The sequence below is a fragment of the Hippichthys cyanospilos genome, chromosome 1, assembly GCF_059441005.1.
Source record: "Hippichthys cyanospilos isolate Australia breed blue-spotted pipefish chromosome 1, RoL_Hcya_1.0, whole genome shotgun sequence".
In the NCBI taxonomy this organism is placed as follows: Eukaryota; Metazoa; Chordata; class Actinopteri; order Syngnathiformes; family Syngnathidae; genus Hippichthys; species Hippichthys cyanospilos.
In genome coordinates this window covers 17755597-17774491 of record NC_142369.1, presented here as the reverse complement: position 1 = coordinate 17774491, position 18895 = coordinate 17755597, and the positions used below count along the sequence as shown (strand labels likewise).

Genomic DNA, 18895 nt, shown 5'->3' with positions numbered 1-18895 from the left:
CTCACCATGCCCAGGTTACTCAGCATGGCAAGTCCACATTTAGAGAGGGTGATGTTCAGTTGGTCCTTGCTGCTGATCAAAATGAGAGTCTTGTAGTCGGGGACATGGTAGTCCACCTCATCGGCCCATTCAACATTTTTTAATGGCTTTGTTTTCATCTGGATAAAAAACAAACAAACTTTGAGTCATCCAGTCAAGATTCCTTGATTTAAAACTAAACTTATTTAATCCATATTTTCAAGTTAAACAAATACTTTGCCTGTAATCATGTTTGAAAATGACAATGGTTTACCAACATTGTTTCTATGGGTGTTGCATGTGTTTTGCTTTCTTTTAGAATTAAAAGGTTTTTGTATTGATTAATATTATCAAACCAATATTCAGTAATGAGTATTTTTTTATTGCCTACTTTCTTATTTGCTGGATTGTGGGAAATAGTCTGCTCGGGAAAGCGAACAGAATAAGAACTTCATTGTGTAGTATTACTATGCATAAGACAATAAAACTCTTGAATCTTGAATTTACCTTAAACTCTAGTCGCCAAGGTCGGAATCCATCTCTTGTCTCATCCTCCAACGGCTCTAGCAGTGGCTCCCACACTCCCACCACCTCGTTGAAGTAATGGACCTAAATGTAATATTGAACATGTAAAATAATCCAATCCATCTGTTTGTTTTCTTCAGCGCTTGTACTCCTGAAGATTACAGGTGATCTGAAGCCTATTCCCGGCTGGCTGGCTATGGGTAAGGCAAAGTAATGCCTAGACCACCTATACACTCTTTTGGAATTTGAGAAGAAACCGAAGACCTCTCTGGATTTTTCACCGAGGTGTCCTATGTTTCTTGCTAGCAGCTACAACTCCATAAACACAAAACTATTCTTTATATTGTGGCTTAATGTTTTTTTTGGTCAGTGTAAAGTGCAAGGAATACTCATCTAAAAGTTTTAGAGATAGGACAATTAGGAGGAATTTCCTCACTTGTAGAAATGTTTTTGTTTATTATAACTTATTCATCTATAAATTCCAAGGTTTTTACTGATTGCACAGCAATCAAAATATGTGTAAAGGTAATTATGTAAATATACCCCATTCCCTCATAATCTTATGATTAAATGGCCAATTTAACTTGCAGTTAATTAACTAAAATTAGATAGAACAATTAAAAAAGCCAGCATCTGTCATTAAATACTATACTCATCCTACCTCTAAATTCAGCTCACTCTTCAAGTTAATGAGAGTAGACCAATTTTTGACATCTCCTTGGAAGGACGACTTTGCCAGAAGCATGGGCACAGTGTGGTGCCCCACTCCAGCTTCCAACGTCACACAGATTGATTTGATGTCCATCTGAAAAGGAAGGGTGGACAGTTTGTCAAAATGAAGACTCATTTGAAAAAAAAACAAAAAACAAAAAAAACACCTCATTAAAAGTCATGAAACTACCTTAAGTGACTCCCCCTGTGGGATCAGCGGGGCCACTGCTTGCGTGTTGGCTTCTCCCTGCTCCTCCAAGAACCACAGTTTAAGATCCTTCCAATCCCGTTTCTCCCACATGTCCACAGGGACGGGACTTTCAAGCTCTTCTGTCGTTTCCGTGGTGGGTTTCAGTGCTGACTGGATGCTGATGACTGTCTTGATAATAATGGGTGAAACCTGGATAAAGAGGAACATTCCATTAAATTTAATCTGATTAAAATACGAGGTAGTGGTTCATGAATGAATGAAAATTTAAAATGTAAATAAAGAAATGCATATAAACACAATCTATTCAGTAAATAAACACAGGAACTTCATTCATTCACTTTTTATATATCTTTCAATTATCACTTTCAATCTGCAGTCAGGACTAACCTTGAGCGAAAGAGAATTGATAGAGAGCTCCATGGCTTGCGGAGAGGTTGGGGTCTGAGAACTCTGGAAAAATACCTGGCAGGGCTGCAAAACTGTGGTGACGTTGTGCAGCCTCTTCTCCCTTAGGAAAGGACATGCCACTACCTAAAATGGACAGTGAAGTAATATCAAAAACATTCTAGGATAAAGTGACAATGCAAAAATATTCAAACCTTGAGATCTTGAATTATGGCTGTCATCTTTGAACTTTCTGCATCGCTTTTCATGACTAATTCACACTGTGTGGTCATAACCAGGGCCAGCGCGTCACCGCGCGTCAGGTCAGCCACAAACACAATCTCCGGGTTTCGCACCACGACATTCATCTGTGACTTTGACACCTCGGCTGGAGCAGGAACTAAAATGAAACATTTTTAAAATCACTGTTTGGGAAGTATCCAGAGTTAAAAATTTATATTAGAAAAAATAACAAACTTCAGATTAACAATGACTGATGTCCATCACTATGGTCTTTGTCTCTAACACACTCACTCACTTGATCCCTCAGACTGGGCAGGGGTGTTGTTTTTATCCCCTGATGCTGGGTTGGCCTTGGCTTGTGATATTTCAGCAAAGCCCTCCTTAGTGGCGCTAAGGAAAATATCCGCCACAGTGAGGAGGAACTCCATGCTAGCACACAGGTACACGTCCTGCACCACTGTGTCTAATGTGGTGCCTTCGTGGCTCCGCCGGTAGTTGACCTCCACCATCATGTTCTTTTCTGTTCCGGGACGCATGGCCATCATTCTGAAATGGGACATTGCAATGGTTAACTACTGACTAGTACAATCAGGTGGCAAAAATAGCTACCTTGGACATACCTTGGACTGACTGTCTTGCTGTGCGGCCTCTTGTCATCAAGCAGGCAGGTAGACAGTCGGATGGCGGCCTTCATGGAACTGTCTGAGTACATGGTGAAGGAGGTGGAGATGGTGCCCAAGGTGAACTCACCCAGTTTCCGCTCATCATCATGTGGCTCCAAATGGTGAAGCTAGGGAATATGAAGATTCAAACTTTTCCATGCCAAAAGTGTGTAAACTCTTTGTCACGGTCCAAATACTGCTATATCGCCTCTGTTGGTTCACTTGTTGGATCAGAATATCCAATATATATATCCTGTCTCTCACGTGTTTAATTTTTTTTTTTTTTTTTTTACCTCATGCAGGTTAGGATTATATAGGACCAGTGCCATTGAGTCAATTTTGAAGTCTGCTTTCATGGTGGTCTTCAGCTTGATGCTCTTCTGAGTCTCTACCACAGCTGACGTCACCACTGTATTGCCTATGAGATGGTTGAAAAGCTTTTCAGTAACTATCTTAACTTGGGCCAAATTTTGAAAACTTACCATTGGCCCTGTCTGCCGACCCAGAGGTGCGGGGCTCCTTGTCAAATGTCGACTCTTCCGTGGAAGACGGCGCAGAAGCAGTGACAACGTCAGAATTCTCTGAGAGATTTTCATTGAGGATCCGCAACACAACCACCATGTCATCCTGGCTGAGAATCAACTGGATGGCAAGAAGGACAGAGCTTCAAAAAAGGGGCCCAACTCTGTGCGAACAGAGTTGAAAAAGTTTGAAAGTTGCTTCAACAATCTTGATTGTTTTTAAGGTTTTAATTTATTTTCATCTTGTCTCTATTTCAAAAATGTATTATTTCATGATGGCTGGTTGAGTGTCTTACATAAACAACTAATTGTTAGTGCAACACGTGAGAAGCTGCAGCTTATTATCTAAAGAAAAATAGTGCAAAGTAGTCAGTGATACCTTTGTGTCTAAACCTATGTGGCCGTCATGATCCACACATGCTGAACTGAAAGATTTTTGCAGCCCTCAAAGTGTTGCTCATGACATGACTGTTACTAGAAAAATGTATACAACAATCTCTGTTATAAAGTCTGTAACTTACACTCAAGGGCATAAGATGCGCGGTGATCTCAATGTCAGGGATACTGTGGTACCAGTTGGACGAAAGATTCCTCTGAATTTCTACTTCCAGGCTGATTGGCTGGAGCAGATTGCGCTCACCCTGAAACTCTCCATTTACAAATGTGGTTCTGCATGTAAAAACAAATTCAACATTACGACAGGGCTCTTGCTAACAGACAGCAGACATCCTCTTCAATCACTGGCACGGATACTTAGTTATTTAATACAATGCTTGAGCACCTCAATCTCATTTTGTATTGATCTTTCAAACTGGTGTTGGGGACTATTTTGTTTTTGTTTTCTGTCCAAGGGACATTTTCATCTAAAAGATGTTGACGCTTTCACATATGATGAGAACCCCCCAAAAAGGCATAAAATATGAATGTTTAAAGTCTAACCTGTACATCTTGAGGTCTGTGAGCTTGACTTCCATGATGTCTACCACAGGTGGGATCTTACAGTGACTCTTAGCCGGCTGCATGGCAAAGCGATTCTGAACTGAGAGAAAGCCCAGGTCGGCCACCAGGACGTTGGGGGACGAGGACGACTGCGGGACGAAGATGACGGGAGCTTTGAAGTGGACGTTGAGCGAGATGCGTGTGCTGCGCTCCGAAAGCTCCTTCACGCCAGACGCTGCCTTTTCGGCTGCCTGTTGTGTCACCTCAGCGACGGCCTCCTTGGCCTCCTGGAAGTTGTTTATGAACGCCTACAATGGTGGATCAAAATATGTGTTTCACTTCAGCTCTTTGATTCCATTGGTAAAACAAAAGTAAGTGAACCGAGCTTACGTTTCCCATGTTGTGAGTCATGCAAATACAATGAATACATTCCAGCTTCAGGATAAGGTTATATTTATCTTATTGTTAAAGATATTGCATATAATTAAAATACAGTAGATACAGTACCAGTACCAGTAGTACCAGTACCAGTAGTAGATAGGTGAAGCCACAACTTTTTCAGTCCAGTGGCCAGGTTGATACAATGACTTACTAAATGTGTGGCAATAATATGATTTAAAAAAAAAAAAGTTTCTGTTTATCTCAAGGCACACTGTCAATATTTGACTCGGGGCAAAGACACATGCAAATGGTCTAAACAGCAGGAATATGTGTGTTTCTCACCAGTATGGAGGACAAAAACTTGTTGAGGAAGACAACTTGGATACACCCCACTGTCAATGTGACTGAGGTGTCAACCTGAGACATGTCAAGGTAGGCATCGCCCTCGGTTGCGCCAGTGTGGTTGATCATTTGGAAGGCAAATACCTCCCTGTCGGCTATTGACACAGCCTAAAAGCAGAAGAAGGGATTAAAAAATGAATGAGGCCGCCACAAATGTGAGAGCTATTGTACCTTTTTGTAGAATGCGGTTTCATCACAATCAAATACTATGATGTTCTTCAGGTTGGCCAGGACCTTCATCTCTCGCTTTCTTATCAAAACCTCAGAAACCAAGCCTAGGAAGTTTAGGGGATGAGTTTGGAAATCAAGAGTATACAAAACCACCCTTAATTCTTGAATAATACCTTCAATTCTGATCTCAGAGATCATGGCTCTCTGCCCTCGAATGTAAACCTTCAGAGAGCGGAGATCAGCTCTGAGGTGCATATTGATGATGGCTGCGCCCTTGGAATTCTTCGGTGCTGTGAGAAGAGATGAATTCATCAAAACAGAAAAACACTGCTTTTTAAAACAAGCTAAAAATCAAAACAACAAAAACTAAAGAAAATGTAAATGTAAATGTATTTTCATTTGTGGATTAAAATCATGATATGCTTGTTAGTTAGAAAACAGAGCAGTAGTGTTTGCAAAGTATAATAAGGAAGAGGAGAAATGAGTAGTCACTTTAAAGAGGCCATAACATGAAAAGTCAACTTTTTGGGAGGTTTTTACCATGTTCTAAGTTGATTTCTTACCCTAAACACTCCCAAAGTGTCATTTTCCTTCATTGATGCATTTTTAAGCATTCTTTGCTTATTGTGCCCTTTCGCACCGGCACTGCCCATGCAAATGAAAACAACTTGGAGTGCGCTTAGACGACAAGAACAACAAAGAGCAAATCACCGAATCCCCTACACCTCTCTGCACTGCCTGTGCAAGAGAAAATACAGACCAATCTTATCCACGTGTTTCAGTTTTGTTTAGGTTCCTGAGCTGAGGAGAGATTTTGCACCAAGTCAACCAATTAAACAGCAACTCTTCATTTATTAGGTACAACATTTTGGTGTAGAAATGCTGAAGTGGCCATAAAGTGTGTTTGGGAGCACACAGCTGGACAGTGTCAGTCGCAAATAATGTAATTCACCTGCGGGTGGAACTATGGTTATGAACAATGAATACCCAAGTAGACTGATTTGATGGGAGGGACGCGTGTTAGTGAGAGTGGTGTATTGACGACGTTTGCAGTAAAACGTCCGTTTTTAGTCCCGTATTTAGAGTAGTTAGAAACTTCGATACCATAAAACTCACATTTAATTAGATATTAAATCTTTAATGTGCCAAATGTAATTTATATGCATGTATTATACTGTGGGAAGAAGATATGTTACATGCCCTTTAAAGTTATGTTTCAGTTTATTTTCATTGGCTTGTCTTACTTGATGATGAGGTTGTTTTTAGTGGACACTAATGAGTCACTTTATTGATGTTTTATTTTGTGATGTGATAAAATGCTATAGGCCATCCCTCTTAATGTTTCATTTGTTGTTTGCTTGATATTCTAAAATTCTAATATGTTCGTGGTATGGTTTAAAATAACCTGGTCAACTAGGATACATTTAAAATCAACTGTACTTTTTCTCTTTGCAATAGTGGCCTGCCCTTTGTTGCACTCTTCTAACTCCTCTTCCTCTTGGATGGTGGGAAGCTCGTCCTGTCCTAACTCCTCCGTTTGGGTAGACTGTGGCACCAGACCATTGAGGTAGTTCATGGTGTTGAGGAGGGCCTCCGTGTGTAGATTAACGTCCAGCGATGAGAAGGTCACCTGAAAGAACAACAACAACCTCTTTAGTGGTGTGCTTGCCTTGGGGTCCATGTTTGGGGTGGTGTAGGGTGCAAACATGTCAAATACTGACTTATGACTTCTTTTTTTTTTTTTTTTTTATTGCAAGTTTGAGACAACGGGCAAAAAGGCTGTAATGAAGCACTAGTGTGTTTATTTTAGTACACAAACATTTTTATTCACATTCATCAACACAATAAGAATGAGATGGAGAAGCATTTGCAATCACAATGAAATAATCAGATAAACTATTCATTAGACTAGTTTCTTCTAGAACAATGCTTCTCTCTATAGATTGCCCAGGAAGTCTAATGCCCTGTAATGCCCCGCTCTCTCTTGCAATTCTGGCTTGGTGCTGTGAGACACATTGTTACATTTATACTGTATGTAGGTGTTTTGGAGTACACATTGTATGAAACACACGTATTACAACCCATGTATTGTAAGGGCTTTCTTATAGGAAAAAAAAAGGCTTCTGATCTTACAAATCTTTGTGTGTGTGTGTGTGTGTGTGTGTGTGTGTGTGTGTGTGTGTGTGTGTGTGTGTGTGTGTGTGTGTGTGTGTGCGTGCATGTATATCCTACTTTACCTTAATTAGCTGCTCTGTGTTGTTGTGCAAGGACTTGAACTCAGGCCCGTTTTTGTCAGCCTGAAAACAAAACATCAATCATAAGGAAAAAAAGGAATTGAAATGTACCCTTACAACTTACTTACTTTTATATATTCCAGTGTGAGCATGTCAACCTCTGTGTTATCCAAAGTAGTGATAAGTTGAATGTTCTTGCCTTCAGAATCTAGAAAGGGTGAACATGAAAGTTGAAAATGCAATATTTTGAATGTACATCTTATATTAGATATATTGATCATATAAAAAGTCTAAAAGCAAGGTCTAGTGAAATAATTTCGGTATGTTTACATATTATAATAACCATTATAATGCATCTGTCAAACACAGACAGACAGACAGACAGACAGACAGACAGACAGACAGACAGGCAGACATGTAACAGCTTCACAGTCCAGAGATTCTGAATTTGAATTTTGACTTTGGCCCTCTCATTTGGAGTTTGCCCATTCTCCAAGGGCTTACATGGATTTCCTCCAAGGTAGTCTGTCTTACATGTTTTATGCTAGTCGTAGGGCATGTTTAATATGAATGAATACAAATATATTGTCCCTAGGTGTGACTGTAAGCATGAATGCTTGTCCATATGTGCCCTGTGCCGCTTGGCTAGCAACATGTCTTGGGTGCAACTTGACTTTTGCTCAACCATGATCTCAATCTCATTTCTCAAAGACATAGACATAACAGCAAGATTGAGCCTTTTGGGGGCTACAATTCTGACCTGTGTATTCGGGACACCTGAGACAGATCTCTCTGAGGTAAGTGTTGGATATCATGTCGTAGGTGCGTATTTTCAGTTCAGTGCCCAGGCCCTCCACCTCCAAGTGGAGCACGGGCACCTCCTGAGAGCTGCCATCGAGGCGACACAACTGGACAGAGAACTAGAAACAAACAAAATAAAACAAAATACAACAAAACAATACAGCCACATCTAAGACAGCTCAAAGAAAGACATTTTTGCAGAAAAAGATCATTTGGAATGCCGCTTTTTACGCCCAGTAATGTCCAAGACCACTACTGAAACACCACTTTAGAAGGCTCGTGGTGACCGATGTTCATGTTGAAAAACACCAGACGCCGTTTGGAGTGGCGCTTTTTACGCTTGACATCGTCTGAGGTTCTTATTTCTTTTGGTTAATGCTAATGTCTCTACTTCCGTCTGCCGTTTCTCAAAATAAACATTGGTCACTGCTAGTCATCTGGAGAGGAATTCTTGACGTTGTTTCGGATCCCGCTAGGCAGTAAAATTGCATATGATGTAACTCAAAACAAACGCGGATCAGCGTTGTATGGTCTCATCCGCTTGCCATATCGCTTGCTTACTACTAGCTTGTAGGTCACTCGCAATGTCGCTTGCTTGTTTTTGAAAGCCATTCGACTTTGTTTCATGTTGTTGTTTTTTTTTTTTTGGGGGGGGGGGGGGGGGGGGTGTCAATTTGTTGTCCTTCTGGACCCACACTTTCCTGGTTTTGACAGACTTGGACGGTTTGAAATAACCACAACTTCTAAAACCACGATATATTGCCAATCCAGTTATCACCACATGCCTACTTATAAAATATTTTCTTGACTGTATAATTTCACAATTAGTGGTCAGGACCTTCATGCAATCCATTATAATACCAATCATAATACCTCCCATTTGAAAACAATGCCTGTCCAGACATTTTTACCTCACTGATTTCAAATGTCATGAGAAAGTCGGTCATGTTCTTCTGACGCTCCTCTTGCACTCCTTTCCGTCTGTTCAGGTCAGCGTAGCGCAATGGCATTGGCGTGTCGGGAAAGAAATGCTGACCTGTGATGGGAGAGCTGGGGGCATCGTAGAACAAGTCTTCTTCTGACCCTAAAGAGAATAAAACCCATTAGTGCCACACTGCAGTGCATGAAAATGTAAAACTTAAGAATAACAAATGGTGATGATGTCCAGGCTCACCGAGTGAAGAAATGCTGATGGAGTCACACGACTCAAAAAGCAGAGAGGAGCGCTGGTCGGCAAACTGCACATGTCTCCTTGTGGAAAGCTGTGGTGTGAACTGCTTGGACTGAAAATGAGACAGTCCAAGTTATACCAACATGTTACCAACATGTATACCAACAGTTACAAACTTGTAGCAATGCTATGACGCAATTGTGTCTACTAACAATCCTAATCGACCACCTCCGACTGAAGAATAATTGTTGTACCAGGCTAAAATCTACAAGTGGCAGATTTATAAAGTCATCTGCCACAAACCACAGCCTTGTTTTCACCAGATGAGAGAAAATACTTGATAATGAAGTCTCATTTAACATGGGCATTATTAAACATTGCATCAGTAGAAGTTGGTATTCCACCTTACTGTGAGCCAATATTAAACCATTTAGGTTACTTTCCCGGGTATTGTGGCCCTGCTGTGTGCACACCTTTGATTGTGGGGGCACGCCAGCGCTGGGTGGAGCAGGACTTGTCTGCGGGAGTGGGATGCTGTCCACCAGCTCCAGAACATTTCGAAGCTTAGCATCGGAGATTCGGAGGGAGAGCAGAGGTAGCTCTCCATAAAGTTTATATCTGGGGGGGTGGGGGGAACAAGAAAAAAGGCCATTAAATACTTTATATGTTAATTATTTACTAAATTATTGAGAATTTCCAAAATTATTGTTGAATGTACTTTTACTCACCAATTTAATTGAAACTTTAAATTGTTAAAACTTTTCATTTGACACTTACTTTGCCATGCGTGAGTCTTTGACCACCATGGCCCTGCTGAACTCCATTTTCAAATCCACTGGCTCCAGGATGTGTAGCGGCGACTGCTTCTGCATGCGAGCCTTTTTCCAGTTCCCATCTATTGCGAGAACATTTTACACATCAGCATCTCTATTTATTTCTCTGATTCCCATCCATCGAAAATCATACAGGAAATTTCACTTAGTCAGAAAATTATTGATTTACTGCAAAGAATGTATTTTATCATCCAACTATGCAGACAAAGATGTAGTAACAGGGAGAACAATTAAATGTTTATTATTGAAGGGAAAAGTCATGATTAAAACATATGACAATTTTTACAAATTTTAATGTTGTCTGCAACATAGTGTCCATGACACAACACCATCTTCAGAGTCTGAAGATGAGGGGACTACTCGGCGCAGTGATATCACACACATACAAGGGCAAACTCGGCATGGGGCCAGTGAGTTCACACAGATTGCATCACTTTTCTTTTCATCTGGATTTTACCAGAGGCAATCATTTTAATCTTGTAATCTGTACCTGTACACTTTCTTAAAAAGAATCTTTTTTTTTGATGTCTCATACATGTCAAATCGTGTCCTTTTGTCCTTCATGCAATACTATACTAGTTTTATATTCAACTAACCAGACTTCACACTGAGAAAGTAAATCTGAGGATAAATTATATGTACCTGGTTTACTGAAAAGGAATTGCAAGTTACTGAGCTGGATGTCAAAGCTGTCATAAGCTCTCTGCATGATGTCTTCGAGTTTACTGGAGCCCACTGACAGCTGAGGCAGATGCTTTTTGGACTGACTGGACATCTACAAACACATGTTAAGAAATTAACCTTCAGGAAAACTCCAATCTGATATTTCCTCACCTTCAAGTGTCCGAGATCCAGCAACACAATGTTCTGAGTGCCATCATAGAAGCCCGTCTGTGGGATGATGACATAGGAGGCCAATAGGTTCACCTTCAGGTCCAACACCTTCTGCGTCTCGATCACATACATTAGTCCTATTTAAAAAAAAAAAAGAAAAAAAAAGATACAAGATGGTCCATATAAATATGAACGTCTTTTGAATGACACTGATTCCAGAGAACGATCACTACTAATGGTATCTAAAGTATAATATAAAAACTCAGTTGGCTTTGGTAGAAGTCTGAGTAATCAGTATACTTGGTTTGGTTATCAAATACATAATTCTATGGGTAGCCATATTGTATTACATAAGATTCTTATTGTGCTGAAGACATTCAAGATTCAACCTTTAAAGTTATCTTAAAAAAAATTATTTAAAAAAAAGGTTGGAAAACACTGCTTCAAAGGCTCTATTGTACTGTACTATACACAAGTTCAGTCCTAAGAGAATCTTGATGTATACGCAACTGACCAGTGGCTGTACGATCTCGAAACTGCTCCAGTTTCATCAGTGTGGCGTTGGTGAGCTCGTCCAGCTGCAGGTCATCAGGAGGTCTGAAGAATGCTGACATGGCATTCACTGTCATCTGCACGCATAAAGAAAACACCCAGACATGTTATCACTTCTATGACAAGAGACAATTAACTAATTCAGTCCCAACCACGTTTTTTGTTTTATGTTGTTCAGATATTCAATCCCAGGTACTCAAATATACATATTTTTTCAAGTGTTTGGCTAAAGGAGTGTCCAAACAAAGCTGGTTAATTAATAATTTTGTCCTAAATGAATTAGGTACTTAAGTAATTACTTTAGGTACTAAAAGTACTCATTTCAATGATTGGGTATTAGAATTACTAAACTAATAAATAAATTAAGACATGAAATATGTCTAGGATTGAAACAGTTAACATTAGCGAAGTGTACTCACGGCATCATAAATGATTTCCAGTGGCTGTGATTCAGCAAAGAACCGCTGATTGGCCCTCTGATCCAGAGGATTAGTCTCAAAAAACAGGCTGAGCAACGGAATTCTTGTGTCTGTGTTGACCGTCTTAGACGACAGGATGGTGGGAGCTGGCCGGCTACTTGCCAGACCTGTGATCTCAAATAAACTGAGCTCGGCTGTGAATCTGCAATGATGTTTTTTTTTTTTTAATTATTATGATCAAAACTGAACATATATATTTAAATGATGGCCATATGTATAACACAAATAAAACACACTTGATGGCTTCTGCTCCAGGTCTCTGCGTCAATGAGGACATCAGTTCCCCCACTGTCAACTTGATGATCTCGTTTTTCTCCTCGGAGTCTTGGATGGAGACGCTCAATTTTTCCATATGAAAATTTACCTTCATGTCCTCAAACTAGAAAAAAAGTGTAAATAGCATTGAAAGTGGTGAGATTTATACCAACACGCAAAGGGCCCAAATGATTTAAAACCGGCATAGTTTGTATAAAAACGCTTGGATCTCAGAAATTACACTCATAAGTACATCTTTTGTGAGGAGTATTGTTTAAGTGTCTGTGAGAAAGCGATTCTGAATTTTACCCTATTGTGATGTCACAACCTGGCAAATACTGCCCTCACACAAAAGATTCTATGCACTTGACTCAGGATGTAGACTGGTTGAGCTGTCGTCGCCAAGTGACAACTGAACTATGTTGAAACACTGTCATGTAGAAGCTAAATGGTAAGCAAAGCTTAATGATATTGAATAGCGTTAGATTCTAGTAAATGGTACACTCAAACGATCCATGAAGTTGTTGTGTGAATGGTTGTTGGACTGTATGTGCCCCATAGGCTCAAGCTCACCCAAAAGAACAAGCAATAAAAAAAAAAAAAAAAAAAAAAAAAAAGGATGGATGTACTTAAATTGCATTTTTTTTTTGGGGGGGGGGGGGGGGGGGGGGTAATGCACAGCGTATGGGAAGAGACTCACATCCTTTGGATAAATAGAACTAGCGGCTGTTTCGCTGTATCCGATGGCAGCATAGAGCCTGGATTTCTCATCGGGGGTTAACAGCTCATCAAAGCCTGTGTGGAAACAAGTTAACAGAATGTATGGGCTTAAATAAAAAACAGCAAGGTATGTGGACAAGCACCATTTCCTCCAGCCTACCTCCTCCTGTGCTCTTGACCTCTTTTTTTTCAGACTCAGGCTCTGCCCCCCAGTTCCACATCCAGCTGAGCCATCCTTGATTCTCCTCTTCCTCCATCTTCAAGCCTGGACGGTAAATACGCAACCCTGCCTTACTTGCCTGAGGAGAGAAACAAAATACTTAATACTGACAAATATTTACCACTTATCCAATGCAGTGCAGGCCTGAGAGAAATGACAGTACCTCCACTTCAGCCTGCTGTCTGGCTAGTGTGATGTTAAAAATATCTAATGTCTTCTCAGGCTCCTGAGAACATAAACAAGAAACATTGTTGACAGAGGGAAGCATGACTTAAGCCAGTGACATACAAAACAGAACTATCTTAAACTCAACTTACTATGTCATAAATTATAATCAACCTAAATTGTTTTTTGCCATTCATACAACATACACAGTATAAAGCTTCATGTATATAAGTGAACAGGCCCAGATTTAATCATTTAATCATTTTCACAGGATACTGTACTTTTTGTAATGTGCTTTTGTCGGCACGCCATGACATTTTACAATGTAAATTATGCACTTTAGGTGAATAAAGATTGTGATAACCATGCTAATTGACAACCAACCTGCAGTTGTTTGAGGAGTTCCTCACTGGGTTTCTTGCTGGTGATCTTAATCTTGTAAAGCTCGCGGTAGTGCTTCACCAGCTTGCGGTGTCGCTGAATGTGTGGCCACGACCACATATGGAGTCTGGGCTTCACGTCCACCTCCAGGATGCCTGTGATGGCATAGTTCCACCTGTAGACATCACAGCAAATATCTGTACAGTTGTGGGGGATATTACAAAAGAAGTCAAAACTACAGAACAGTGTCTTACCAAACGTTGGCATTGTTGTGTACAAAAACCTCGGGTCTGTACTTTCTGTATGGCAAGTTACGAGACATCAAATCCACTGAGCCCAGCAGCTCCAAGATGCTGATGTACTAGAAAGAGGACCAGTACTTAGGGTGATTCAATTTCACTCCAGCAAAGCATTTGACTTAGACATGTTTCAAGTGACACAATTCGGTTAGGCTTAGTTAGAGTTTTTCCCCAATGCTGTAAAGTGGCACAATTGGGATATGCATCATGGAAGACTAAAGACAATTTAACTGTAATTATTATTAATTATTATTTTTTTTTCAAAAGCGGAGAAAAATTCAATACATATGTGCGGGGTGTAATGCACTGGATATACATACTCCATTGCCATTTTGATGTAATCAAATTATTGTACACAGACTATGAATATGTTGTCACTTGATATGTTTATAAAAGCATTGAATGTGTATTGGGTACTTGGACCTGCTGTATAAATCAAGGCTATTATAGGAAAATCCATGTCATTACACTGCCTACCTGGGGTCTGTTAAGCTCTATGGCCACCTCGCTGAGATTAACCATAAGGTCCACTTTAGGAGACGAGAAGTCAATGTCTGACCTGGGATTCATGCATAGCTTTGCACCCGCCGAGATGGGACGGAAAACTGTGGAGCAGGAAAAATATCTTCACAATCTTTACATTTATAGTAATTTCTGTTAACCCATTTTTAACATTTTGCACATTTTCAGCATTAATATAACACATTTTCCTTCGATTACATAAGGTTTGTCTTAACAGTTATACTATGTTCATTTAATTAGGGCTGTGTCAGAGAAATCTATGAAAGAAGACTAAGACAAGTGCAGCTGCTAAGCAGCAAAATAGTAACTCAGACCAACCAATATTGACTTTTCTTTACCGGCAAAGGGAGAGCTTGGCATGTTCGCCAAACCCGTCAAAAACCCAGCCGTCCCCGCCTGCTTTTTATTCATTCAGCAAAACATTGCACATTACAAGACATAACAAAAAGCGCCAACAGCTGGGCCAAGGTTTCAGTTCACACTTTCCTGCGTCAACAGCTTTATATAAGGACTGGGGCAAGACGAACTAGGACTGCATAGATGGATATCAATGCATACTATTCTGGACAAGAAATAAACATAATGATAACAACCTAATATATGACTTCCTTCACAGGCTGTCAAAGATAAACGCTTAAAACATTTGATTATTTAAAAAACAGTCACAACCCTGTAAAAACATGTAATCAATCAAGCTATTTATTTGACAATGGATGGTTATGTTAAAGGTTGGGCAGGTTGCTCCTAGCTCAGTGATCAGGTCTATGCATGGATTAGGGTTGACCCTACGTCTATTCAAAAACAAGTAAGCAGACTCCAATCGGTGTGCTCAGTTGTAAATTTTGTTTAAAAAATCACTCCGACAGAACATTAGATAAAACCAAAGTAACTTACACTTATTGTAACTATCCTTTCATCAAGGCACGACAAGTTTAACGCACCATTCCAAACATTTGAGGCAGCCCCTGGCAAGGAAGATAGTAGTAAACTGACAACCACTGTAAAAATGATTAATACGAGTACTGTACTCTTCATACTTTTTAGTGGGAAAAATAAGCCTTTTTTAATTAACTGGTTAATTATAATATAGATTAGGACATCTGATTAGTTTGACTGAGAAATAATCTTTTGACTGCTCTATTTTATATTTTGTTTTATGTCAGTTTCACAATAAACTTGTACTGGGTGTGACAAACTAGCAAGCACACACTTTGATATGAAGAACCGCGAGTGAGCTTGAGAATAGGTGGTAAGGTATACTGCGCTTTAAAGGGTTTTTGTAAGTTTGAGCAAGCCATGGATTTGTTTTTCTCTCTCCTTGGCTTTTGTGTGTGTGTGTGTGTGTGTGTGTCTTTGTGTTTGTTTTAATCACTAAAAACACATAGGTATAGGGTTTTAATGGAGTTGGTGAAACCATGTTCAAACACTCACTGAAATCGTGGTCTGCATGACAGGAGCCTTTCAGATCCAGGCTATTCTGGCTATTCTGGAGACATAGCTATTAAAAGACCAAGAAAGAGAAGCTTTACATTTTTCTCTTGCTCAAGAAACTTCTTGGTTCTTTATCTAGTGTGACACATAAAAAAATGTCAAAGAAATATAAAAAACTGACTCACCAAAGCTTCATCTGGACTGTGATTGGAGAAGAGCACAGAGTTGACATTCCAGTAAGCAAACAATTTGTCCAGCTGAACCAACTGAGAGGAAGGAAGCAGTAATTAGAGCAATGCAGTCCCATACATCATCACATGACAAAATCAAATGTTCACATCAGACACTTACAACAAGAAACTTAAATAGCATGACAAAAAGTTCCTGTTTAAATGCAAAGAATGTCATACCTTGTAGAAAAGCCTCGCATTCTCATCCAAGACAGTCGGATTCCAGTCCTCATCACAGGTCTATGGAAAAACACAAAGGTTTGATTATTTGGGGTGAAATTATTGGCCAAAAGTCCGGGTTTCGTACAAACTTTATGGTATGAGTTAACAGTAGGGGAACAAAATGTCAAATATAAAAGTGTTTTTGTTTTGTGTAAACAGGGACAGTTTATGACCTAAAATGAAACTTAAAACCCATGCCCAAATTCCTAAACTATTAATTGTAAATTACTGAACAAATAAAAGCTGCCCCCCAATCATGTCAAAGTTTTCTTTTAGGAAGGTGCAACATGGGTAGTTTATTTTCTTATAGAGAAAAGAAGATTTTATTAGTTAAAATATGGTTGTATTTGCTCAAAGAGGAGCATCTACTTAGTAATGACTGAGCAATGTTATGTAATACATAATACAGAATAATTTTGGCTTTTCATATTTTTTCTATTTGCATGAGGTTCAGAGTGTACATCAATGAGCAAAAACAAATGAGTTTACCAATAAAGGGTTATCAGCAAATGACTGCAATAAAAATTGATAATCTAAGTACATTCCATACACACTTCTTCTGCATCCTTTCAAACCTAATAACAATGCTATATAACCAGTCAAAATTGATGTCAAGTGAGATTACCTGAAGACTTAGGTTGCTAAGAGACACGCCGAACGACAAAGGGCACTGTGGATTGGTGACCTGAGGAAAATGAACATGTTAGGAAATCATTTAAAACAACACAGGAAAAATGATGTATTTTCTGTGTTTCTTCACTAAACATACACTCAAAATTTTGAATACTCACGTCATCCTCATATCGAATGTGGATATTGGAGATCTTGACTTGAACATTTTTGATGATCTGAGTGACAAGCTTCTCCACAAAAGTATCCTGCTTCTCCACCGTGGGGTTCTCTGTCAAACAAATAGGACTTAAAGCCGCAAGCAGCATCACATTTCTATGTGGATTACTGTAATTGGTGTTCGAAACTGATTTCCCTCCAGTTTTATGGCACACAAGATTAACCTTGCTCGGCGACCTTCAGCTTTGTCTCCTCGATTCTTTGCAGCTCCCTTTGTCGTGCTTCCTGCAGCTGCTTCTCCTCCTTTTCTGCATCATACTTGATACCTGTGATGAAGAGAAACAATCAAAGTCTAAACATACAATCATTACAGACCTCAATATGCTCTACCTTACTGTCTTTCTGTTATGTTTGATATCAGATTTCAGGTAAAAGTGTACTGGGAGTATCAAATCAAAAGAAAAACTATACTATACATGTTTAAGTACATTTTTATTATGTATTAAATATATTGACATAAATGTGACACAAGTGGTTTAAAAAAAAGCTAGAGGGGCGATGTGTGGTTTCAAACTGTATCAATTGCGTTTTATTGATTGCAGCACATATTGGACAGATTAAGTTCTACTGAATGGTTGGGCCTGCGGCTGACATGGAATCTGGAATAAATACAATTGTTCTGAATGGGAAATCTTACACACTTGCTATTGGGACAATAAGCAGATAGACGCCATCCAGTGTGGCTTCCACGGACTGAGTGTAAAGGTTCTTCCAGGGAATCCGGAGCTCCAGGCGCCCTATTAAGATAAAATGTATGAGGAAACCTGAAGGAAAACCAAAGAGCAAGAAGTCCAAAAGAAACAATCTCACCTATGTGTCCTGCTCTTACTTTAAACGGAATGTCAAGCTGACTCTGTGAGTAGAAGAAATAATAAAAACGTGTATGAGTTTAGATTCCAGTACATGCATTTTTGGCAAACAACTCACCAAAGCATTCTCCTTAATTTCAAGATTTCGAAGCACGGCATCACCTGTCAAAAAAAGATATAAAACCCAATTGTTACAAACAATGTCCTGACCTTCCTTATAAACTCCCACTAATGTGCACTGCTTAAAGTAATAATATGGGTACGTAAAGAGCTAGTTGACAAAAGCACAATCAGGATCGCCCACTTAGCAATTGGTTTTATTTCAATTCCTGCTGAGACAGACAGCATAAGCAGAATCACTTTCACGTTGGTTTGCATATTGCAAGGAAGGAGTCTGTTGAAAGAAAATAGCTGAGTCACTCGCACTGAACGTTGGCAAGGCAAAGTGTCGACGATATACAGTATGCGTTACAAAAGCATAACATTTTGAACATTTTTGGCCCAGTTTGAAAATTCATTTTATGTTGTTTTGTTCTTTAAGTTCGCAAATGTTAATTTGTTAGAACTTGTATAACATGCATGTGTTGACAGAGACATTTTCCTGAAATGTACGGACTTATTTTTCAAATGAATAGAAAACTAAATCAAAGATTCTACAAGAAAAGTGGAGGCAGGGGAATACTAATTTTTGGGTTGCCTTTTATTTAAGGATCATTATGC

General features: G+C 39.4%; 1 protein-coding gene across 1 annotated transcript in view; it reads right to left on the bottom strand.

Moving 5' to 3' along the window:
- The window catches only part of vps13a (vacuolar protein sorting 13 homolog A), a 37854-nt gene that overhangs the window by 16622 nt on the left and 2337 nt on the right, over positions 1–18895 (bottom strand). Inside the window, exons 2-44 of the mRNA XM_088417041.1 lie at positions 18294–18337; positions 18177–18219; positions 18008–18103; positions 17531–17632; positions 17309–17418; positions 17143–17202; positions 16476–16535; positions 16251–16331; positions 16066–16132; positions 14590–14717; positions 14068–14174; positions 13817–13988; positions 13431–13493; positions 13208–13346; positions 13028–13122; positions 12309–12451; positions 12013–12214; positions 11556–11670; positions 11042–11178; positions 10850–10982; positions 10152–10269; positions 9848–9992; positions 9378–9486; positions 9115–9287; positions 8163–8322; positions 7531–7610; positions 7406–7465; positions 6609–6798; positions 5342–5458; positions 5169–5272; positions 4938–5105; positions 4215–4522; positions 3797–3944; positions 3237–3396; positions 3048–3172; positions 2713–2882; positions 2388–2638; positions 2065–2249; positions 1853–1996; positions 1445–1654; positions 1205–1348; positions 526–627; positions 6–158 (exon numbers count right to left, since the gene is read on the bottom strand). Of these exons, the coding sequence (XP_088273167.1) occupies positions 6–158; positions 526–627; positions 1205–1348; positions 1445–1654; positions 1853–1996; positions 2065–2249; positions 2388–2638; positions 2713–2882; positions 3048–3172; positions 3237–3396; positions 3797–3944; positions 4215–4522; positions 4938–5105; positions 5169–5272; positions 5342–5458; positions 6609–6798; positions 7406–7465; positions 7531–7610; positions 8163–8322; positions 9115–9287; positions 9378–9486; positions 9848–9992; positions 10152–10269; positions 10850–10982; positions 11042–11178; positions 11556–11670; positions 12013–12214; positions 12309–12451; positions 13028–13122; positions 13208–13346; positions 13431–13493; positions 13817–13988; positions 14068–14174; positions 14590–14717; positions 16066–16132; positions 16251–16331; positions 16476–16535; positions 17143–17202; positions 17309–17418; positions 17531–17632; positions 18008–18103; positions 18177–18219; positions 18294–18337 (5621 nt within the window). The remainder of the gene's footprint in view (positions 1–5; positions 159–525; positions 628–1204; positions 1349–1444; positions 1655–1852; positions 1997–2064; positions 2250–2387; positions 2639–2712; positions 2883–3047; positions 3173–3236; positions 3397–3796; positions 3945–4214; positions 4523–4937; positions 5106–5168; positions 5273–5341; positions 5459–6608; positions 6799–7405; positions 7466–7530; positions 7611–8162; positions 8323–9114; positions 9288–9377; positions 9487–9847; positions 9993–10151; positions 10270–10849; positions 10983–11041; positions 11179–11555; positions 11671–12012; positions 12215–12308; positions 12452–13027; positions 13123–13207; positions 13347–13430; positions 13494–13816; positions 13989–14067; positions 14175–14589; positions 14718–16065; positions 16133–16250; positions 16332–16475; positions 16536–17142; positions 17203–17308; positions 17419–17530; positions 17633–18007; positions 18104–18176; positions 18220–18293; positions 18338–18895) is intronic.